The following is a 23,842-nucleotide window of genomic DNA, read 5'->3' on the forward strand; positions in this document are numbered from 1 at the left end:
CTTGCCACTGAGACTCTGCACTCGATATCGCAAATTGTCCGCAACTGTAAGTGCAGCTACTCCATCTACGAAGGAACACAATATCCGCAATCCGGTAACTCCTAGCTTATCTTCCGGTTATAACAATGAACACCACACAAATCGGAGCTTATTGTTCCATCGAACAATGCGACGTCGGAAAGTTTGCTTCTGATATAGGTTTGTCGGGATTTTTGAGGAAATTGTGTCTTAGTAGGGAATTTTTCGGGCAATATAAAGTTTCGACTCCTTTAAATAGCCAGAACCTAATAGTGAATCAGTCGAACTAAACGCTGTGTCCGAAAGACTGGCTCCCTGACATAAGGAGATATACTCAGCTTGTATGTACATGTCACATATTTCTGCGGAATGGCGGAACAGAAGGCTCACTTACCTACAAAAAGCAGAGAAACAGTAGGAAGAATGAGATTTTAGTTCTTTTAATATATCATCCTTCATGCTCAAAGTTCTAGACAGGAAACTGAAAGGGAAGTGTCACATTCCGGACATGGGTTGTAGGCTCGAAATTGGGCTTGAATCCGACGATAGTCCTCCGGCTCTCCTGCAGCGTTATTTGGCCAATACTTGGAGAAAAAGTGCTACGCAAAGATAATACAACAGGTTCAGAGAACATGATGGAAACTGGAAACTATTCTAGATATCTGACCCATTGGCACACAAATTAAGCGTGGTGCAGCCACTGCGGCTATTAGACTTAAGGCGATGGGAGAATGGATAAAATATAGGAGCAGGTCATACCATCGTGGTATAATCGAGGCGACGATAGAAAACCTGGATGGATTAGAAGAGGTTTGCGATCGGATACCTGAGATGACACTTAAGGTCGAGTGCGAGACACTGCTGCCAGAGGCACAGTATTGGGAACTCTGGTATTGCCATCTGGGAAATCATGCTATACAGATGGATCAATGCTAGGGGACAGAGTGAACCTGGGGTCTACACTGAGAACCCCCAAAGGACTGAGATCTGTTGTCGACTGCCTGACCATAATACGATCCTGCAGGCAGAGATCCTGGCGTTAGCGGAATGCGTGAGGTGGTGTGGTGTTCTCGCGAGGACGTAGAGTGTGAACATCTTTACACAGTAAACTGGCCATCAGGGCAATGACAACCAAGACGGTAAGGTCACGAACTGTGTTGGAGAATAAGAATGAGATTAACGCTATTTCGGATCATAGCGGAGTAAGGAGAAATGATAGAGCAGACGATATGGCACTAAAGGCCAGAGGACTGCCGTTAATAAACTTGCTTAACCCGAAGCCTTTCGGGTCGACGCAGTCCGATTTAAGTTCATTGTCGACGAACGCATGTTACATTGTGGAACGGCAAAGAGGTCGGTAGGACGGCGAAAATCGTGTGAGGAGATCCGGATCTTGAGAAGACGAGGCTATTACTGAAAGGAAGTAGGCAGGATGTCAGTATAGCTTTCGGTATCATAATGGGACACATAGGACTACAAGCTCACTTTTGCAAAATTGGTGCGGCAAGTGTAGCATCTGTAGGGCTGTGCGGGGAAGATGATGAGGCGTTGGAGCATTTTTATGTCTTGGGCCGATTTCGCGGCTAACAGACACCGATATTTAGGTGGGGACACAATACCTGACATGGACCAACTTAGGGGCGTGTTATGAAAAACAGTTAAGGATTTTGTAAGTAGCACGGAATTCCTAACTTAGATTTTCTTTTTCGTGGGTGACTTTTTTATACCCTCCACCACAGGATGAGGGTATACTAATTTCGTCATTAAATTTGTAACTCATCGAAAAATATTGATCTGAGACCTAACAGAGTACATATATTTTTGATCGTCTTGATATTATAAGTCGATGTATCCATGTCCGTTGATTGGGATTATAAATGGGCCAAATCGATTCATGTCTTGATACTGCCGTCATTTAAACCTATCTCGAATCTTGACTTCTTGAGCCTTTAGGAGGTGCAATTCTTATCCGATTTGCCTGAAATTTTGCACTCCTCGATTTTGTAATGACTAGGTTAGGTAAGGTTGAAAAGAGGGTGCAGATATTAATCCGCCCCATGCCACTGTGCACATACAACTAAGCCAGTAATCGACTTGTTGTGCGCTCTAAAAACTTAGGAATAAGTACAAAATCCTTAATTGTTTTCGATACCACTCCCCTAAGTTGGTTCATGTCTGGTATTGTGTCTCCAGCTAAGTGCCGGTATCTGTTAGACACGAAAGCCGGGCAATGACAAAGGAAATGCTCCAACCTCTCATCATCTTCCCCACATGCCCTACACATGCTATCACTTGCCGCAACGATTTTACATAAGTGAGCTCGTAGTTCTATGTGTCCCGTTATGATACCAATAGCTATACTGACCTCCTTCTTACTTCCTTTCAGTAATAGGCTCGTCTTCTCATGATCTGGATCCCCCCATAGAATTTTCACTGTCCTACCGACCGTTTCGATGTTCCACAATGTTGCATGTGCATTCGTCGCCCACTTCCTTATCTCGGACTGCGTCGACCCGAAAGGCTTCGGATTAACTAAGTCTATTGACGGCAGTCCTCTGGCCTTCACCGCCAAATCGTCTGCCCTTTCATTACTCCGTTATGGCCCGGCACCCAAACGATGCGGATTTTCCCATCCTCAGAGATGGCTTTAATCTCCTTGTTACACTGCAAGACTGTTCGTGACCCGACCGTCCTGGTTGTTATTGCCCTTATGGTAATTTTACTGTCGTTAAAGATGTTCACACTCGACGTTCACCACACCACTTCAGGCATTCAGTGATCGCCCGGTTCTCCGCCTGCAGGACCGTATTATGATCAGGCATTTTAAAACCGATCTCAGTCCCTGGGTTATCAATGTAGACTCCCAGGCCCACTCTGTTCACTAGCTTTGGTCCATCCATGTAACATGATCTTCCAGATGGCAATACTAGGGTTCCGTCAATCCAAGACTGTGCCAATGGCAGCAGTGCCTCGCACTCGACTTTAAGGTTCATCTGAGGCATCCGATCAGAAACCTCTTCCCTTCCTTCCAGGTTTCCTATCGTCGCCTCGATTATACCGCGATGGTATAAGCTGCAATCCATTATCCCATCGCCTTAAGTCTCATAGGCGATGGTGATAAGTATGGCACAAATCGGTTCATAATTTGATAATCTCGGGTCATGAGTTCTAGAACTTTTACAGGGCGCAACTCACATCCGATGGCTGAAATTTTGCGTGAAATGTTTTTTTATGACTTTCAAAAACTGTGCCGAAGGCTGAAATTTTGCGTGAAATGTTTTTTCATTACTTCCAAAAACCTGATATGGCTGCCATATAAGCCGTTATGGGATCTTGACTGTTTGCGCTTGAAATTTTGCTCGAGGTGTTTTGGTTTCTCTTCCAACCACTGTGCAAAGTATGTTCTTAATCAGTTTGTAACCGTATATAGCTTTCATATAAACCGATCTTCCAATTCTAATCCAATTTGAATGAAATTTTGTACTATGACTTCCAGTATGGTCTCCAACATCCAAACCTAGTATGGCCTGAATCGGACTATAATCTGATATAGCCTTAACAGCATGACAAATTTTATCCGTTTTCGTTTGTATGGAAGAGAGAACCAACCAGGTAAAAAATGATCTTGGTGGCATTATGAAAATAATCCGAACCTACTTAGCATGATGTAGTTCGAAAACCATCGTAGTTGCCAATTGCGACCTAGTGTGAGCGCAGCATCGAGCATAAAACTAGCCACACCGCAGTTATAGCTTGGCGTTTCATCAATTGCCATTTTAAGGGGAGCATATTTTTATTGGCCTACTTTACGTACATTTTATCCAGCTTCGCTCCGCCGCCTGAATAAAACTTATGCCCAGCAAATGGGCCAGAGATTTCATTTTATGACCTATCCTTGATCCCCGAATTTCGTCGGCCTCATAGCAAGTCATTGTTGTTGTCGATGTGCGTCAATGATGAATCCTAACAAGGCTATCAAATGAGATGTTAATTAAAAATGTTTCGGTGTGAGTCAAATGTGTTGACCAAAGTACCCATTTAAGGCCACCCGTCAACAAAATTAACAAGCTGGGAAGCCCTACAGAAAGACATAGGACCTGATGCACAGATTTTAGCAAATGGCAATCTAGTTCAAAGTGAAGTTTTAAAGATGTGTTGACACCAATATTGTTAAATAGTTCTAAATTTGTTGAGATGGTTATGTTGTTTGGGAAAGTGCGAAAGCTTGGAATTGTAACCAGAAAATACGTTGCTGTCATAAGAGGTGTTCTGCACAAGCAGTTGAAAAATTTGTATGTAAGCAAACCCATAAAGTAAGGATTTTTTTGTACTTGCCAGGCATTTGTGTGTCGCTCTGATAATTATTGTCATTGGACATACCAGAATTTTTTGGGCTTACTGCGAAATTTTAATACTTGGACATACCAGAATTTTTGGGGCTTGTGCGAATTTTAAAACTTGTCACTTTCCAAGTTTAGGTTATGTTAGGTTTAAGTGGCAGTCTGCCTTCAGGTTCACTTAGACGTTTTCGTCCATTGTGATACCACAAGAACAGAAGAAGGAAGATGCCTTCTAGTTCCTACCGTTGAACCATCCAGATCGCTTTAAAAAACCCTACAACTTGCGAATGTCCACATCCGCTAAATCAGACACGTTCTCAAAGAAATGAGAACCTAAAGTCGAATTCCTTCTGACTGCCAGAGTGGGACACACACAGAAGGTATTCTATAGTCTCTTCCTCGTCGATGTCGCCACAGCTTTTGCATAATTCGTTGCTGGCAACCTTCACTCTATCAGCATGTTTTCCGATTAGACAGTGACCTGTCATGACGGACACAATGACTGAGACGTCTGTTTTAGCTAATGGCAGCAAAGCAGTAGACCACTTCAAGCCTAACCATAAAGTTTTGGTATACTTACAGCCCCCTCTTTGTGGCCATCTATCATTCGTTGTCCATCGAGCCTGGTTATGAAAACTTAGCTTACATAACGCTAGAGGCATACACACAGATGCCATTATCCCTGGAATGTGTAAGGTAGTTCCTAGTCTGGTAAGCTCTCCCGCTTTACAATTCCCTGGGATATCGCAGTGGCCCGGCTGAACTGTTCAGCCAACTCGTTGAGAGACCTGCGACAGTCGAGAGCGGTTTTTGTGCTCAGAAATACGTTCTCCAGAGATTTAACGACATTATATCTTAGCTATTCCGCCACTTCCTTAATTGCAAGGATCTCCGTTGGACACACACTGCAGTGGTCCGGTAACCTTTTTGATATGACCAGTTCTAGGTTTTTAGAGTACATCCAAAAGCCCACCTGGTTGTCTAGTTTGGAACCATCCGTATTAAAGTCTATGTAACTTCTATTGCCAAGAATATCATTGTTCCAATAGGTTCTATCAGGAATAGTGGTACAGTACTAGATACAGTATACAGTACAGTACTAGTACTAGGTACAGTACTTAGATGTAGCACTAAATTCAGTGCATCAGATGGTGTCGTCCTCAGTGCGGATGTAATGCACAAACAAGTCATCCCTTGGATCCGGTTGAGTATTGAGCAGTAGGTGGACTTTTGAAGCGCCATCCACCAGACCACAACACCAAATAGCATTATAGGCACAATAAATAAGGCGTTTGAGACATTTTTACGAGAAATAAAATACTTTTATTAAGAAGTTCTTCTTTTACTGCAACATATCAAACGTTAGTTATAAAGGTAGCATTATTGAGTATTACTAACATTGTTTATTGTAAACCCTTTAAAACTTCATCTACGGTAAAAGTATTGTTCTTTTGTTGTAAAATCAAAAACTCTTTTGTCGCCTTTCTGACATTGTTCTTCAGTAAGGATTGCCATTTCATGATGGAAAGATATACGAACCAACAACGAGTCGATATTATTAAAGTTTACTACCATAATTCGAATACAGTGGCCTCATTGTTTTCATCGAAACATCATCTTGAGCGCTAAGACCAATTCTGTATGAATGGCTTCATCAATAAGCAAAATATGTGTTATTGGTCAAACAACAATCTACACGTACTCCATTAGTCATCATTGCATACCGAAAAAATTTCGGTTTGGTGCGGTTTAGGGGCCGGCAGCGACATTGGGCCGTACTTCTTTCGTGATGATCACGACCGGCACGTTACTGTGAATAGGAATCGCTACCGTTCAATGATAACACAATTGAATAATATGGACTTGGAGGACATGTGATTGCAACAGGATGCCGCCACAAGCCAAACACCGATGTAACAATCAATTAATTAGAAACCAAGTTAGAAGAACCTGTTAACTCTCGATTGGTAGAGCGGTTTGACGCCGTCAGACGATTTTCTGAGGGACCACATCAAGTCTATGGTCTTTGCCAACAAGCCAGCGACGATTGATGAACTTCGTAAGAATATCGAACACGAAATTGCAGCAGTATCGGCCGATTTATGCTTGACAGAGGACAGAGTTGGGGTCTACATTGGGAACCCAGGGACTGAGATATGTTTTAGGCTGCCTCAACATAATACGGTCCTGCAGACGGAGATCCGGGCGATCACGGAATGCGTGAGGTGGTGTGGCTCTAACACGAGTACGTCAAGTGTGAACATCTTTACGGAGAGTAAAATTGCCATAAGGGAATTAACAACCAGGACGGAAGGCCACGAACAGTCTTGCAGTGTAAGAAGGAGATTAACGCTTTCTCTGAGGATGACAGAATCTGCATCGTTTGGGTGCCTGGCCACAACGGAGTAAGTGGGAATGAAAGGACAAACGATTTGGCGGTGAAGATCAGAGGACTGCTGTCAATAAACTTGGTTAAACCGAAGCCTTTCGGCTCCACGTAGTCCGAGCTAAGGGAGTGGGCAACGAATGCGCATACAGGGAACAGGGAAACGGTCAGTAGGACAGCGAAAATCCTGTGAGGGAAACCAGATCGTGAGAAGACGAGGTTGTTACTGAAAGGAAGTAAGAAGGAGGTCAGTAAAGCTATTGGTATCATAACGGGACACATAGGACTACGAGCTCACTTATGCGCATGTGTAAGGTAAGCGGGGAAGATGATGAGACGTTGGAGCATTTCCTTTGCCATTGCCCGGATTTTGCGTCTAACATATACTGGCACTTAGGTAGGGACACTATACCTGACATGAACCAACTTAGGGGAGTGACATGGAAAACAATTAAGGATTTTGTAAGTAGCACGGAATTCCTAACTTAGATTTTCTTTTTCGATATTGCTTTTTTGTATTAAGAGCGCACAAGAAGCCGATTAGTGGCTTCGGTGTATGTCCATAGCGGCAAGGGACGGATTTATATCTGCACCCTATTTGCAACCTAACCTAACCTTGTTAGAAAATCGTCGAAAAACATCTGGAAGCGTGCCCGTGGTGACCATGCAAAAGAAATCGAGTTCCATACATAATGGCAACGAATGTACTTTCACCGAAATAAAGAATTTTATTGAGATGAGAGAGAGATCATTGGCGAATATAATACGGATCGGACTATAGTCCCAAGTTATTACGCGTTTTAAATTAATCCATCAGTTCTACTGCATTTGTCCTTATCGTGCTATACTATGATATCACAATGACACAAACTGGAGGACACAGTCAGATTGCAGACTGTCATTGCAACATAACGCTACCGTCAACAAAAGCTTTGCCAGTTAATAGCAAACTTTGTGTTTGGATTCATCAGTATTGTATATTTTTAATAACTCAAATACTTCTATTGCCATCGAAGTGATTTTTCGTTAATTCATCCTTAGACTCACATTGCAAATTAGTTCGGACCATTAGCACTTTACTATACCCTCCACCATAGGATGGGGGTATACTAATGTCGTCATTCTGTTTGTAACACCTCGCAATATGCGTCTAAGACCCTATATCGTCATGACATTTTAAGTCGATCTATTCATGTCTGTCCGTCCGTCTGTCTGTCGAAAGCACGCTAACTTTCGATTGAGTAAAGCTACTTGAAATTTTGCACAAATACTTCTTATTAGTCGGTTGGGATTGTAAATGGGCTATATCGGTCCATGTTTTGACATAGCTGCAATATAAACCGATCGTGGGTCTTGACTTCTTGAGCCTCTAGAGGGCGCAATTCTTATCCGATTGGAATGAAATTTTGCACAACGCGTTGTGTTATGATATTCAACAACTGTGCCAAGTATGGCTGATATAGCTGCCATATAAACCGATCTTGGGTCTTGACTTCTTGAGCCTCTAGAGGGCGCAATTCATATCCGATTGGAATGAAATTTTGCCTGAGATTTTGTACGACGGATCCTCTTATGACCATCAACATATGTTTTTATTATGGGCTGAATCGTTCTATAGCCTGATACAGCTCCCATATAAATCGATCTCTCCATTTTACTTCTTGTTTTGCCGGCTTGGCCAAACATTGCACGCTTTTACTTGTTTTCAACTAGACCAGTCTTCATGTATTAGCAAGATTGAAAGTAATCACATCCTAGTTCATTTCAAAAGTTCTGAAATTATATTATGATTTCAACTTCCCTCTAGTTGTTCGTCGTTTTTGTATAATCATTTCATTTAACTTTCTTCACACTTACAATTTCATATACAAAAAAAAAGACAAGTAAATTAAATCTTTAGTGCGGATAAAGCAAGTAGATACTCTACCTAGTGAATAGTCATGGTAAGGTAGGAAGTTACAGACAGATTGAATTTTCCATAGCTAATATTATGTTTAATAATTAATATCACAGAAATTAAAATTAAAATGAGTTTTACACTTTGGCCCTTTGCACTGAGCCACCACCGTTTGCTGGGTTCTTAAATCGCCCTCAGTTGTTATGATTTTTTTTTGGGTACTAGGACCAAATTGAAGGAGTCATAGCCCTCGGCATCTGTGAGAATGTGGCCATTTGTAAGGAAAGTAAAGAAGAAAAAAGAACCGAACAAAACTAGATCTTTCCTCTGGAGATACTTTTACAGCCATTCTATATTTTGTAGGTTTTTTTTTTTTGGTTCTTTTATTTTGCTTCAAGTCAGGCATTTGGATTATTTGTTTTTTTGATTTTTGATGCTGCTCCGTGCTGATGGTATCGTTTTCTCGTGGCCAAGTGTTAATGGAAAAATAGAATAAACACATCTTGCCCTTTTCAGGGGCAATGATTGCTTCACAGGATGTCTACAATGTCCATGCCAATAGAGCAACATTTGGCAGATATTGAAATGGATATAAACCGAATGGGTATGAATGAAGAGAGATCGGTTTCTATGTGTGTGTGGCCCAAAGTTATGCTGAACATTTTATTTGAGCATATATCATTGCCAAGGAATATGGAAAATATCTAGGACATTATAAGCACTTACTATTAGTCGATAGGACTGTTTGGACCGTATTTGTTGTAGACAAAGTACTTTGCATGCTGAGTTTCCATTTCTCAAACACTTCAAAGATCAGTGCCATATATGGATTTAGAGATATGAGCTTAGACCAAAATTTTGAGGTAAGTAAGTAAGTAAAGTAATAAACGGAATGACGAAGTTAGCATAACCCCCATTCACTTTGGAGGGTATAAGCGCTAGTTAGTTTCGGTCAGTTCCGCATACCTTGTACACGCATCACCATAGGATAGAGGTGTACTAACTTAATTATTCAGATTTTACCATCACAAAAAATATATACAGGGTAGCTGACATGATGGGTTACCTAGTTTTCACTGGTATATCTGCCAAACTACAAATGACAGCTACATGCTTTTTTCATTAACAGCTCAATAATAGTTTACCACAGACAAAAGAAATCTTTAGACTCATAACTATATGTTCAAGAAATCTCTAACAGATGGGAGATATGTCAAATTCTCAGTCGTTTATATGTGAGTGCGCAAGGAACCCGGGCGACATGGAACGGAGAATTTTTGTGTTATTTTATTAATACTTTAAGTTTCAAAGTCTATACCCTTCCTTTGTCTATGAGATTACAAACAAAAGTATTTCGTTCAGAGTTAATTTAAAAACCAGTAAAAGCGTGCTAGATTCGGCCGGGTCGAATCTAATATATCCTTCACCATGGATCGCATTTATGAAGTTTTTAGAATTACTTTTTCAAATATACAATATATGAGCTATATCAAGTTATTAACCGACATGGACGGTACTTTTCATGCCGTACAAGTCATAAAAAATATTACCTCGAAAATATCAGGCAAATTGAATAATAATTGCGCCCTCAATAGGATCAGAAATTCAACTTGGAAATCGGTTTATACGGCAGCTACATCAGGTTATGGACTGAATTAGACCATACTAAACACATCTGTTTAAAGTCATACCTAAATGATATGTGCAAAATTCCAACCAAATTAGATAAGCATTGCGCCCTCTAGAAGCTCAAGACGTCCAATCGGGAGATCGGTTTATATAGTAGCTGTATCAGCTTATAAACTGTTTCGACCATACTTAACACAGCTGTTAGAAGTCATAAGATAACACCTCATGCAAAATTTCAACCTTTGCGCCCTCTAGAGGCTCAAGAAGTGTAATCGGGAGATCGGTTTATATAGCAGTTATATTAGGATATAGACTAATTTAGACCATACTTAGCATATAACAAAACAACTTATGCAAAATTTCAGCCAAATCGGATAAAAATGGTGTCCTCTAAAAGCTCAAGAAGTCAAGACCCAGATCGTTTTATATTGTCGGAAACACATGGATAGCTCGACTAAAATATCATGACGATCAAGAATATATATGACAAAATTAGTATACCCCTATCCTATGGAGGAGGGTATAACAATGTTATTCCTAATGGAGTTCAAGCGTTGTTGGAGAGCTCAAACACTCAAAGTGAACAAAATCTTTGTGTACCACATACAAAACAATGGTGGTGGTTCAAACAAAAAAACTGAAACATGACCTGAAATGGTTTGCCAATGAAGGGTCGAAAGCCGTATCAGTTCATTAATTCGATGTTTTAAATACTTTTTACTCAAACATTCTAGCATTCTGTGCTAAATTTCGCACGTAAATTGAAAAATTTTAATGTTCCATAGAGGGACAGCGGGCATACTTCTCTCATATTAATGAGTGCTGTTCAATTCATCTTTAAGTTCAATGGTAAGTGACGTCCTTCTTATTGCCGAATCCCAACGGCGTGACACAGTGAAACCAGCCGATGGGTCCGGAGGGGTGAGCTAAAACCCATTGCGATAAAATTTGCTAATTTTGCGAAACCAACATGGTAAGGTTAGGTTAGGTTCAGTGCTTCAACGTCTCATGATCTTCCCCGCATGACCTACACATGCCATCACTTGCCGCAGCTATACTGACCTCCATCTTGCTTCCTTCCAGTAATAGCCTCGTCTTCTCATGATATGGATCCCCCCATAGGATTTTAGCCTACCGACCGTTTCGCTGTTCCAAAATGTTGCATGCGCATTCGTCGGCCACTCCCTCGGACTGCGTCGACCCGAAAGTCTTCGAAACCAACATAATTTTTAAAATTCTGGAGGGGCTAAAACATTTATTGGGGGCCTATGGCCTCAGAGTGATACTACTTAGTGGAGAAGTTTACATGATTGAAACCTCACATGTCGCCAAGATTAGTAGGGAATAACAGACAATGCACTTTTTTCTGATGTTCTCACCAGAATTTTAACCTAGGCGTTCAGAGCCATAAGCGGATATACAAACCCATTCGCTGCGGTGCCCCCATCGCATCTTTTTATACCCTCCACTATAGGGTGGGGGTATATCAATTTCGTCATTCTGTTTGTAACACTTTAAAATATGCGTCTGAGACCCCAAAAAATTATATTCTTGACAGTCATGTCATTTTAAGTCGATCTAGCCATGTCGGATTAAGACCATATTTGACACGTATGTTGAAGGTCATGGGAGAAGCCATTGTACAAAATTTACAATCCCAACCGACATACACTAATAAAAAGTATTTGTGCAAAATTTCAAGGCTAGCTTTACTCCTTCGGTAGTTTGGGTGCTTTCGATAGACAGACGGACGGTTGGACGCACATGTCTAGTTCGACTTCAAATGTCATGACGATCAAGAATATATATATATATATATATATATTTATGGGGTCTTAGACGCATATTTCGAGGTGTTACAAACAGAATGACGAAATTCGCATACCCCCATCCTATGGGGAAGGGTATGTTAAAACCGAAATGGACGGGTATTGATAAGGCGAAAGCTAAATGTGTGGCGAAGCACACCGGGCCAGCTAGTAGTTTATATACAGTTGAAATGTTCTCTCAAATGCCTTTGCCTTAATTACCTTACCCTTTAGAACCAATTTATGGATTTAAAAAGCTTTACATTCCGAAAGAGTTTAAATGTTGCAAACATCCTCTTATGTTTCACATTTTTCATAAATCTCTTCTCTTGTTTAAATTTATAAAAAAAAAATTACTGCATCTTCGTGGGATTTTTCCGCTCAGTTTTTACTATCTACCGACTGGGGCAAAACCACTTGCATAGTTGCAGAAAATTTCTTCTGTTACATTTTGCCAGCAGAATAGTAAAAATCGAGTATTAAAGCGTTCGAACGACTTTCGTGGAAGGGTGAAAAGTAGAGGTTGTTCATCATCATTTAATCCATAAGATAAATTGACTTGGAATCCTTTTTCAATGTTGGTGCTTTGCTGCTGCTGTCTCAGCTACTGGTACTGCTGATATTGGTGCTTATACAATTTTTCGCTTGTAATCCTTTGTCTTAGTCGGTTTTTTTTGGGTTGGTTTTCTCTGCTGCTTTTGATTTTATTTTAACGTTCTTGTATTCATATTTTGTGGAAAAAAATTGTGTGGCAGAAGGAAAAAGTAAAAGCGAAAATACCGAGCACTTGAAAAGAGTGCTGAACAATGGGCAAAGATTATTTTCGTGCTATAGGGAGTCTTTGGATATTTATCCAGACTTTTGTGTGTAATAATTTCGGATTTATTTGCAGGAATTTATGATTCAACAATAACTTACGGCAAATCGCTTTGCTTTTTTGGCTTTAAAAAATCTCGAAAATTTGTTCATTTGGTTTGGGGAATTCTTACCTGAAACAACAAGAGAAGAAAAGGAAAATGTTGGTTAGGAGAATGTTCAGTATAAGGAATTATTTTCAAAATTTTAAAATGAAATGTGATAATATGGGGTTGCCCAAAAAGTAATTGCGGATTTTTTAAAAGAAAGTAAATGCATTTTTAATAAAGCTTAGAATGAAAGAGAGAAATATGTATTCAATTAAAAATATTTAAAAAACAATGGAAGCCCAATCTTAGCAGTTTTTAGGCTTATTTACATAGTTCGTTGGTAATCACAAAAAAAATTCTTTCACAAGCCGATCACTGAATATATTTCCCAGCGCCTTGATAATCTGTGATTCTTCTCCCATTTCTGAGACTTAATTGCCTTATGTCCTTCCTAACTTGATTTTTTCATCTAACTTATGGTCTACCCCATTTGCATTTACCATCAGGTCTATTTTCAATTACTTTTGAGCAGGGGCTGATTTATGTATGCTAGACATCTCCAGCGTAATCGTTGAATTTTAAATAGTTTGACTGCCATCGCCGTCATACCGCTTATACAGTTGGTGGTTCATACGACATCGATATTCTACAAAGAAATTTTCTCTCAAAAACTTCAAATACTAAGTCGTCTACTTTCGCATGTACCCATGCTTCGAAGCCAAATAACAACACTGGCAATATCAATGTCTTGCATAATGTAATTATACCCTCCACGATAGGATGGGGGCATACAAATTTCGTCATTCTGTTTCTAACACCTCGAAATATGCGTCTAAGGCCCCACATAGTATATATATTCTTAATCTCGTGACATTTTAAGTCGACCTAGCCATGTCCTTCCGTCCGTCCGTTTGTCTGTCGAAAGCACGCTATCTTTTGAAGGAGTAAAGCTAGCCGAAATAGAAAATTTACACAAATCCTTTTTATTAGTGTAGGTCGGTTGGCATTGTATATGGGCCAAGTCGGTCCATGTTTTGATATAGCTGCCATATAAACCGATCTTGGATCTTGACTTCTTGAGCCTCTAGAAGGCGAGATTCGCGTCCGATTTGACTGAAATTTTGCTCGTATCACTTGGCGGTATCATTTCTTCCAAAAAAAAAAAAAATTACAAAATTACAAATTTTGCCCATGAACATTCCCCTAAGGAACAGGGGCAAACTTCTCACATATCAATGAGTGCAGTCCGATTCAAGATTAAGCCCAATGATAAGGGACCTCCTTTTTTAAGCCGGTCCGAACGGCGTGCTGCAGTGCGACACCTCTTTGGAGAGAAGTTTTACATGGCATAGTACCTCACAAATGTTGCCAGCATTAGGAGAGGAAAACCACCGCTGACAAATTTTTCTGATGGTCTCGCCAGGATTCGAACACAGGCGTTCAGGGTCATGACGGACATGCTAACCTCTGCGCTACGGTGGCCTCACTTCCAATAACAATTCTCATCCGATTTGACTGAAATTTTGCATTAGGTTGTTTGTTATGACTTCTAACAACTATGCTAAGTATGGCGCAAATCGGTACATAACCTGATATAGCTGACATATAAACCGATCTGTGATCTTGACTTCTTGAGCCCCTAGAGAGCGCAATTCTCATCCGATTTGGCAGAAATTTTGTACAACGTCTTCCCCCATGACCTTCAACATAGGTGTCGAATATGTTCTGAATCAGTCTATAGCTGCATACAGTTCCCATATAAACCGATCTCCCGATTTTGCTTCTTGAGCCCCTGCAAGGGGCAATTCCTATTCGAATGGACTGGTATAGTTGCCATATAAACTGATCATGGATTTTGACTTCTTGAGCGGCTAGAGGGCGCAAGTCTCATCCGATTTGACTGAAATTTTGCATGAGGTTGTTTGTTATGACTTCTAACAACTGTGCTAAGTATGGCGCAAATCGGCACATAACCTGATATAGCTGACATATAAACCGATCTGGGATCTTGACTTCTTGAGCCCTAGAGAGCGGAATTCTCATCCGATTTGGCAGAAATTTTGTACAACGGCTTCTCCCATGACCTTCAACAGACGTGTCGAATATGTTCTGAATCAATCTATAGCTAGATACAGCTCCCATATAAACCGATCTCCCGATTTTGCTTCTTGAGCCCCTACAAGGCGAAATTCTTATCCGAATGAACTGAAATATTGCACAATGACTTCTACAATGTTCAGCATTCAATTCAATTATGGACTATAACATGATATAGCTCCAATAGCATAAAAGTCCTTATTCATTATTCTTTGTTTGCCTCGAAAGAGAAACTGCGTAAAGAGCTCGACAAATGCGATCAATGGTGTAGGGTATATAAGATTCGGCCCGGCCGAACTTAGCACGCTCTTACTTGCTTTTATCTGTTGAGCGGTGGCTTTGGTTTTGAACGATCTCCTTAAACGTAAGTAAAAGCGACGGCTTATTATGCCGTAGACCTTAGGATGAGGCTCTAATCTAGTATTTCCGTTTGAAATATCTCGAAATTTTAATCTGCTACCTTATCTAGCCAGGTCCGTCCGTCCGTCTGTTAAAATCAAGATAGCGATTGAACGAGAGAAGCAAGCTGCTTGAAATTTTACACTGCTACCTCTTATTGAAGTAGGCTCTTGAGGATTGCAAATGGGTCATATCAGTTATTGATCCCATAGAGGGCGCAATTCTTAACAGAATTAGCTGAAATATTGCACTTTGACTTTGACCTCCAACATACATGCTCAAAATGATCTGAATCGTTCTATAACAAATATGCTTCTAGAGCCCCTACAGGGCGCAATTCTCCTCCGATTTAGGGGACTTTTTAAAGGATCAATTCAGCTATGACCACCAATAGCCAAGTCAAGTACGGCTCGAATCGGTCTAATACCTGATATAGCTTTCTATACACCACTCACGTGTAAAATTAGTGAGTAAGTGGAAGCAAGTAATCTTTTGGGGCCAACGGACTGAAACTGAAGCCTGGTTAGCTTCTAAATCGAGATCTCCGTAATCTGCCCAATACATTATAGCACAACACGTATGCCTTAATTTTTTAATTTTTATTGAAGTATTCTAAATAGATGCAAAATCAAAACCTATTGGTTTCAGCTGGATACAGAAATCCAACGAAGTTCTTTGATTTCTCAAAGAATTTGACTTAGTTTTCGCATGGCTTATGAGGATCGCACATGTATCCCTTGTTGTTGTGATCCACTTGCTTTAAGATCCGCCACCTGTTTATCGCCCCTAACCTGTGAACAGACACTGATGGTGGCCATTGCTTATTTAAAGGCGCCAATAACTCGCGTTTTCATTTCGAGTATAATACGCACACAGTACCCTGCGGGAAAAGGTGGTGACTTTGAGGACTGATATCATTCCTTGTTTTGTATCAGCGAGACCTGGTGTCCGAATTCCGTGTTTATGTTTTTTTTTTTAGCATTGAGTGACATTGCCAGGATAGTACTTGCCTTTCAGGGTAAAATCATGGCCATAAGAAGGACAGAACTACTGCTTAAAAACATCAGAAGTTCAAAGGCATTCACATGTGTCCCATTTAAAGACTGTATAGGCATCCATTTTCAAACTTTTAAAAGTTGCAAGGTAGTCCTCATGGAAGCCTCATTTTACACAGAATACTGTACTTCTATTAGAAGGTTTTGAAGTGCCGTTAGGACGAAAGGAAGTGCCGTTAGTCGAAAAAAGGGTCCGGATATAAATCCGCCCCAAGCCACTATGAAACCTTCGAAAAAGAAATCTAAGTCAGAATTTAATTCGTACTTACAAAAATCCTCTATGTTTTCTATACCGCGCCCCTAAGTTGGTTCATATCTGGTATTGTGTACCCACCTAAGGGTCAGTGTCTGTTAGCCGGGCAATGACATAGGAAATGCTCCAACGTCTCATCACCGTCCCCGCTTGCTCATTACCATGACATCCACAATACGTTCCATGGTTTTGAGTAGATTTGTAGGCCTTTGGTGTCCCACAACTTGCATTGCCGGGCAAGGGGCTTGCCACTCTTGTCCACTGCCAGTCTTTGGCAGTACATGCAAGTCCTAGGCACGCTGTGAAAATATTGGCCAGGTGGGGCGCCAGATAGTCTGCCTGCTTTTGTAGTAACGCTGCAAATATTTCATCAGATCCGGATGACTTAAATGGTTTTTACCTTAAGGATTCCTTCAATATAAATTCTGGCTTCGATCAACATCATCATTCCAAGATTTCGGTGTCTCCGTGAGTCCCATCGTATCCTCACTCCCATGTCGTCTACTTACGTTTAAGTTTGGACATAGGTTTTTGGGGGAAGCCTTTTCATCTTGGCCTCGTTATTAACGCTATCGACCTAGTCGCAGAAAAGCTTCCAGGAGGCACGTTTTGCCGCTCTAGTAATCGTATCATATTCCTTGAGCCGTATGTAATGTCTCAATAAATGCCCGCATTTTTGGGACGTGCTCTGTGATAAAGTCTGCGGATCCTTTGAAGCGCTTTTATCAGGCCTAGTTTAAGCAGACCTTACTAGTTTTTCCACTGGATATTTAAGTAAGAGCCGGAGGCCACCGTAGCGCATAGGTTAGCATGCCGGCCTATGAAGCTAAACGCCTGGGTTCGAATCCTGGCAGGAACATCAGATAAAATTTTCTGCGGTGGATATCCCCTCCTAATACTGGCGACATTTGTGAGGTACTTTGCCATGTAAAAACTTCTCCCCAAAGAGGTGTCGCTCTGCGGCACGCCATTCGGACTCGGCTATAAAAAGGAGGTCCCCTATCATTGACCTTAAAATTGAATCGGAATGTTGACCTTAATGGAATGTTCATGGGCAAATTTGCAATTTAAGCAGACCTTACTAGTTTTCTCCCTGCACTTTTAAGTAAGAGTCGGTGCCGTCCGACCCTCGAAACCCACCCAAGAATAGAGTACTTATCAAAGTCTATACCCCTGAATACCCGAGACTTATTCATGACTCCCATCTTGGGCCTACTGGGGGAACGGTTTTATCAATGTCTGGAATACTTTTTTAAGGTTTCTACCGCCGAATCCCCTGGACACCCTAAAGAATTCCACAAACAATCACACTTTGAGTTTTTTACGTTATTCGATTTGTACAAAATTCTTTTTTTCCATTTATGGGTGCACTGTGGTGCCTATGCCTAAATTCCTCCTTATTCAATTCTGGTTTTGTTGGATAGGTCAATACTTCTAGCTATGGTTCATAAACCCACCAAGTGAGATTTTCTTTTTACTTTGCTCGAAATTAAAAATAACTACAAGTACTGCGCTCAATGCGCTATGCGCCTTAATGAATTTAGTCCTGATTACTTATACACACCATCCAATTAAGTCGGTTTTAATCAAACAAATATGTATGCAAGTACTCACAAACAGCGCTTAATATACTAAACATAGCGTTTTAACAACGCAAATACTCTCAGTGCCTCCCAGCTACTCATTCTCGCATTTACACAGTCAATTGAATGACAAACACTTCACCTGTGTTGCTGTGGTGGTCGATGGCTTCTCGTGTGCTACGGTTTCTCGTAGCTTACAGATTGCACAGGCACCCACTTACAGTGCGAGTACATACTCGTACTACATAAATATTGCTGTGTTACTGCACTTTAATAAACAGCAAGGATATTAGGGGCAGGATCTAACAACAGCAACAACTTGATTTGTTCTACATGCTTGTTGTCGCCATAGTAAGTAATTAACAATTTCCTTTCTTACTGCCCCATTGTATTGTGTATTGTAAGCATGTAGCTGTATACTCACAAGTGAGTGAGTGAGTGAGTGAGTGTTTGGACATAAGTATGTATTGCTTATACGTGTGAAAATAAAGATCCTCTTACTTCAAGGAAGAGTGTTAGCATTGTGTGTGTGTGTGTACGTGTTTGTGTATGAGAGATTATGAATATGTTGAACTGCAAGTAGGTGAGTGCATACGATTCCTTGGCTTTGTAAGTGGCTGAGTGAATTTAGCTGCAGAGTGCATGTCCATGTTATGATATAGTAACCGCTACTGTGGTATAGGCTACAAAATATTTGTAAAGTTCCGTAACATGCGAAAGTAAGCAATGAAAACTCTTTAATCAGTCCTGCATACTTATCGGAGTCGTTCTAGCAATGCTTACATGGCAAATTATCTGAGATAATACCACCATCGTTGGGTTTTTTATAGTAGAAAAAAATACTGAAAAGAAGTTACCAAAGAGACCAAATGCAAATTTTGCCCATGAACATTCCTCCATGGAACAGGGGGAAACTTCTCACATATCAATGAGTGCAGTCCGATTCAAGTTCAATCTCAATGATAAGGGGACTCCTTTTTATAGCCGAGTCCGAACGGCGTGTCCTCCTCTTTGGAAAGAAGTTTTACATGGCAAAGTACCTCAAAAATGTTGCCAGCATTAGGAGGGGAAAACCACCACTGAAATTTTTTTCTGATGGTCTCGCCAGGATTCGAACCCAGGCATTCGGGGTCATAGGTGGACATGCTAACCTCTGCGCTACGGTGGCCTCCCCTTATTCATGGCCCTCCAAAATACCAGTGCCCCATAGCTCAGAATAGGTCTCACAATGATAGTATACATCCAAAAAATCATATTGGTGGATAACCCCCACTTTCTACCGAACATCCTTCTACGAACATCCTTCTCTTCCAGGACAGCTTCGAATCGAGGATTATGCCGAGCTACTTCACATCCTTTGACAGTTGAAGGGTGATCCCGTCCAAGAACGGGAGTCTGAACTCCAGCATCTTTTTCTGCGAGTGAAGAACACCAGCTCCGTCTTCCTTAAGTTGGTCCACAACCCACTTCCATGGTCTCGCTTATCGTCAACAGAAACATGCCTCGGAGCAGCAACACAAAGCGATTATTTTCGTGCCATCCCCGCCGAGATCCAACAAGACTTCATTTATCACGAGGTTCCATAAAATAGGACGTTCCTCTTGGCACCCGCCTCTGAGCACAATACGGTGGCCTCTAAAAGAGACCAAATACAGTGCATTATTTCGTCACCGGTGGCGAAATATGGTTCCAAGCATTGAAAGGCCGGACGCCAGCGGCTCATGTTCATATAATGAATGCGTATGATGCTCAAATAGGACAAGGTAAATTATTGGCACCTTTAAATAACAAATTGGACAGGAAGGAGCTTCTTTACTTATAGCAGCTTGATTCGCCACCTCCACATAGAAATGTGTGGCTACAAAAACGACGCTAATTTTGAAAGGAGTAAGGAAAGGCGCTTAACATTTTGCACAACTATCTATTTTTAGTGAAGGTCAAATGTGCTAAGTGAAGTTCAACCTGAAATAGTTGCCTATTGGCTTCCTTGCCCTTTGGCTACTTGAGCATCAAAAAAGCGCAATTACCACTCAATTTGACAGAAATTTTGCATGTGTTGTTTTGCCAGGATTTCTAGCAAGCGTGACGGGTATAGTCTAAATCAGTCCATAACATGATATTTCTTTACTTGAATTGGGTAATACAGAAAGTTTATTCCTCTAGCCGAATGTAGAATAGATGCCCAAGCGCCTAGATCTTCTGCGCTTCTTCTCCGATTTCTGACACCCAGTATCGAGATGTCGCTCTCCACTGGGTCACTCCCTGGAGTTTTGGTCTTCCCCTTTTGGGTTTTCCTTTAAGCTCGCCTTCAAATTACTTCTTTGATAGAGGTTCTTCATCCATTCTGAAAACATGATCTAGCAAATGGAACCATTGTATTGTGATGCGTTTACTATGCCTTCATCGTCAAACAGCTCGTAGTTCATACGACGCACACTGGTCGCTGCCATTGGCCAAAACTCAAAAAATGAAAGTTTAATACTTGGTACAATATATGCATAAATTAACTATGAAGAGGTTAAGAATCTTTACTTTATTTTAATTGACTATGACAGACAGCCGTTAACGCAAACTGGTCCATATATTTTACGAAGAATCTTTCTCTCAAATACTCCAAGCACTGCCTCATCTGCTTTCACAAGTACCCGTGCTTCAGACCCATATAACAGCACGGGTAGTATCAGTGTCTTGTATAGTGTAGTCTTCGTCTGTCGAGAGGTGGCCTTGTTTCTAAACTACTTACTTAGTCCAAAGAAGCATCTGTTTGCCAGTATTAATCTTCGCTTTATCTCAAAACTGGTGTCATTCGTTTCGGTTACGGCGGTGCCGAGGTTCCCAACTTTCTCCATTTTCTTTATCTGCTCGGTTGTGCAAGGCTTTTTGGTTGAAACCATCCATTTCGTCTTATCTCCATTTACTGCCAGACCCATTTTCACTGAATCTCTTTCGATTCTTTCAAAGGCTGCAGTTACTACCTCCGGTAACCGACCTATGATATCGATATCGTCGGCATAGGCGAGTAGCATGTGCTCTCTTGTGATTAGTGTGCCATATTTATTCACATCTGCATCTCGTATAATCTTCTCCAACAGGATATTAAAGAGATCACACGATAGACTGTCTCCTTGTCTGAAACCTCGTTTGGTATTGAATGGTTCGGAGAGATTCTTTACTATTCTCAACGAGGAACGCGTATCAGGAAGTGACATCCTGCAGAGTCTCTTTTGCAGGGATACCAAACTCAGACATGGCTTGAAATACCTTTGAAGGTTAAGGAGTATCGAAGGCGGCTTTGTAGTCAACAAAAAGATGGTAGGTGTTGATTTGTCCTTCTCGGATTTGGCGGAGTGTGAATATCTGGTCTAGGATGGATTTACCTGGTCCAAAGCCCCTGTCAATGCGGCCCAATTATCTCATTGACTTTAGGTTTTAATCTTTCACACAGTACGCTCGAGAGTATCTTGTATGCGATGGGGAGGAGACTTATTCCTCTGTAGTTGGCACATTTCATCTTGCCTCCTTTCTTGTATACGGGACATAGAATGGCGAATTTCCATCATCGGGTATGCGTTATTCTAGCGTGATTGCGCAGATAAGCTGATGCATACGCCTTATCAGCGTCTCGCCTCCGGTCTTAAATAGTTCAGCGGGTAACCCGTCGGCTCCTGCTGCCTTGTTGTCCTTTAGACGGGTTACTGCTACTTGGACCTCATTCTGACTAGGAGGTACACATTCTATACCATCATCAGGGATTGGTTCTGCGGTATCCTCTTCGCCGCCAACATCGGACACTAGAAGTTGGGTAAAATGTTTTTTCCATATCCTCAGCATGTTGTCTGTGTCAGTTACCAGATTTCCTTCTTTGTATCTGCATGAGGATGTGCCTGCACCAAAGCCATCGGTTTGGTGTTTAATTCTTCGGTATAATTTCCGGACTTCATTCTGACTCCTGTACATCCCAATTCGCTCGCACTCACGTATTTCCATTTCCCTTTTCTTTCTGCGGAATAGACGTTTCTCCTCTCTCCTTTTCTCCCGTACCTCTCCTTCATCTGGCGCGTTGCTTCTGATTGCAGGGTTGCTCTATATGCCGCATTCTTGGCTTTAGTAGCATCTCGACACTCTTGGTCGTACCATGGGTTTTTTGGAGGAGGCTTCTGGTACCCAAGTACGGATTTCGCGGCATTTTCCATGGAGTGGGTAATAGTTTGCCACTGCGCCATGATATCATCGGAACAAGGAGTGCTTTCATGAAGTAGTTGGGTCAGTCGAGTGGAGTATGCCGCTGCCATTTGTTGTGTCTGCAGCTTTTCAATGTCCAGCTTCCGCGCAGTGTCAGATCGTACTTTCCTCCCCATGTTCAAATGGGTGCGAACCTTTGCTGCAAGTAGGTAATGATCCGAATCTATTCGCTCCACGGATCGATCGTACATCTAACAAGCTGGATGAATGCCTTCCATCTATCACAACGTGATTGGTTTCTCGTGTTTTGATCGGGTGACAGCCATGTGGCTTTGTGAATATTTTTATGTTGAAATCTGGTGCTACTAACTACCATGTTTTTTGCCGCGGCGAATGGTACAACACACCAATCCAAATTTTAGCGAAATCAGGTAAATGTGGTTTTTATGCAGCAAATCCGACCACAGTGCGACGCCTATATTCACCATTAACGCGGCTGGTCCTTATATTTTATAAAGGATTTTTATACCCACCACCATAGGATGAGGGTATACTAATCTAGTCGTTCCGTTTGTAACATCTCGAAATATTCGTCTTAGACCCCATAATGAATATATATTTTTGATATTCTCGACGTTCTGAGTCGATCTAACCATGTGCGTCCCTCCGCCCATCTGTCGAAATCACGATAGTGGTCGAACGCGTAAAGCTAGCCGATTTAAATTTTGCACAGATATTTAATATTGATGTAGATCATTAGGGATTGCAAATGGGCCATATCGGTTCAGATTTAGATATAGCTCCTATATAAATCGATCTCCCGATTTGACTTCTTGAGCCCCTCTAAGGCGCAATTTTTGTTCCATTTGGGTGAACTTTTCCATGTGGTGTTCCGTAATGACTTCCAATACCTGTGTAAAGACGGCCCAAATCAGTCTACAACCTGATATAGCTCCCATATAAACCGGCTATATGGCTTCTTAAGTCCTTACAAGCCGTGTGAAAAAGGGTAGAGATATCTCTTTGAAATTGGGAAATCGGACAACAAACGAAAATTTAGCAGCCCCAACAATTTTTCGGTAACCAAATTTAGACGTAACCAAATTTAGGGGCCTGCTAAAGGCGACTAACATTTCTGCTTTAATAATTCCAATTTTCAAAAAGCTATTTTCTCCCGTTCTCACTCGGCATATATTTTCCTATTTTTTTTTTTTTTTGATTTTTTCCCACTGTGCAGCGTTTGGGAGGAATGAATAAATTTGTATGCCATTCGACCAACTTAAAATTTTT

At 41.2% G+C, this 23,842-nt stretch overlaps 1 protein-coding gene across 1 annotated transcript in view; it reads right to left on the reverse strand.

The window, feature by feature from the left end:
• Positions 1-12,977: 12,977 nt before the first annotated feature.
• Positions 12,978-23,842, reverse strand: part of LOC131998148 (matrix metalloproteinase-2-like) — a 529,615-nt gene continuing 518,750 nt past the window's right edge. The window contains exon 4 of the mRNA XM_059370475.1: positions 12,978-13,067. Coding sequence (XP_059226458.1) covers positions 13,064-13,067 — 4 coding nt within the window. The 3' untranslated portion in view covers positions 12,978-13,063. The remainder of the gene's footprint in view (positions 13,068-23,842) is intronic.

The sequence above is a fragment of the Stomoxys calcitrans genome, chromosome 5 (assembly GCF_963082655.1).
Source record: "Stomoxys calcitrans chromosome 5, idStoCalc2.1, whole genome shotgun sequence".
Classification (NCBI taxonomy): Eukaryota; Metazoa; Arthropoda; class Insecta; order Diptera; family Muscidae; genus Stomoxys; species Stomoxys calcitrans.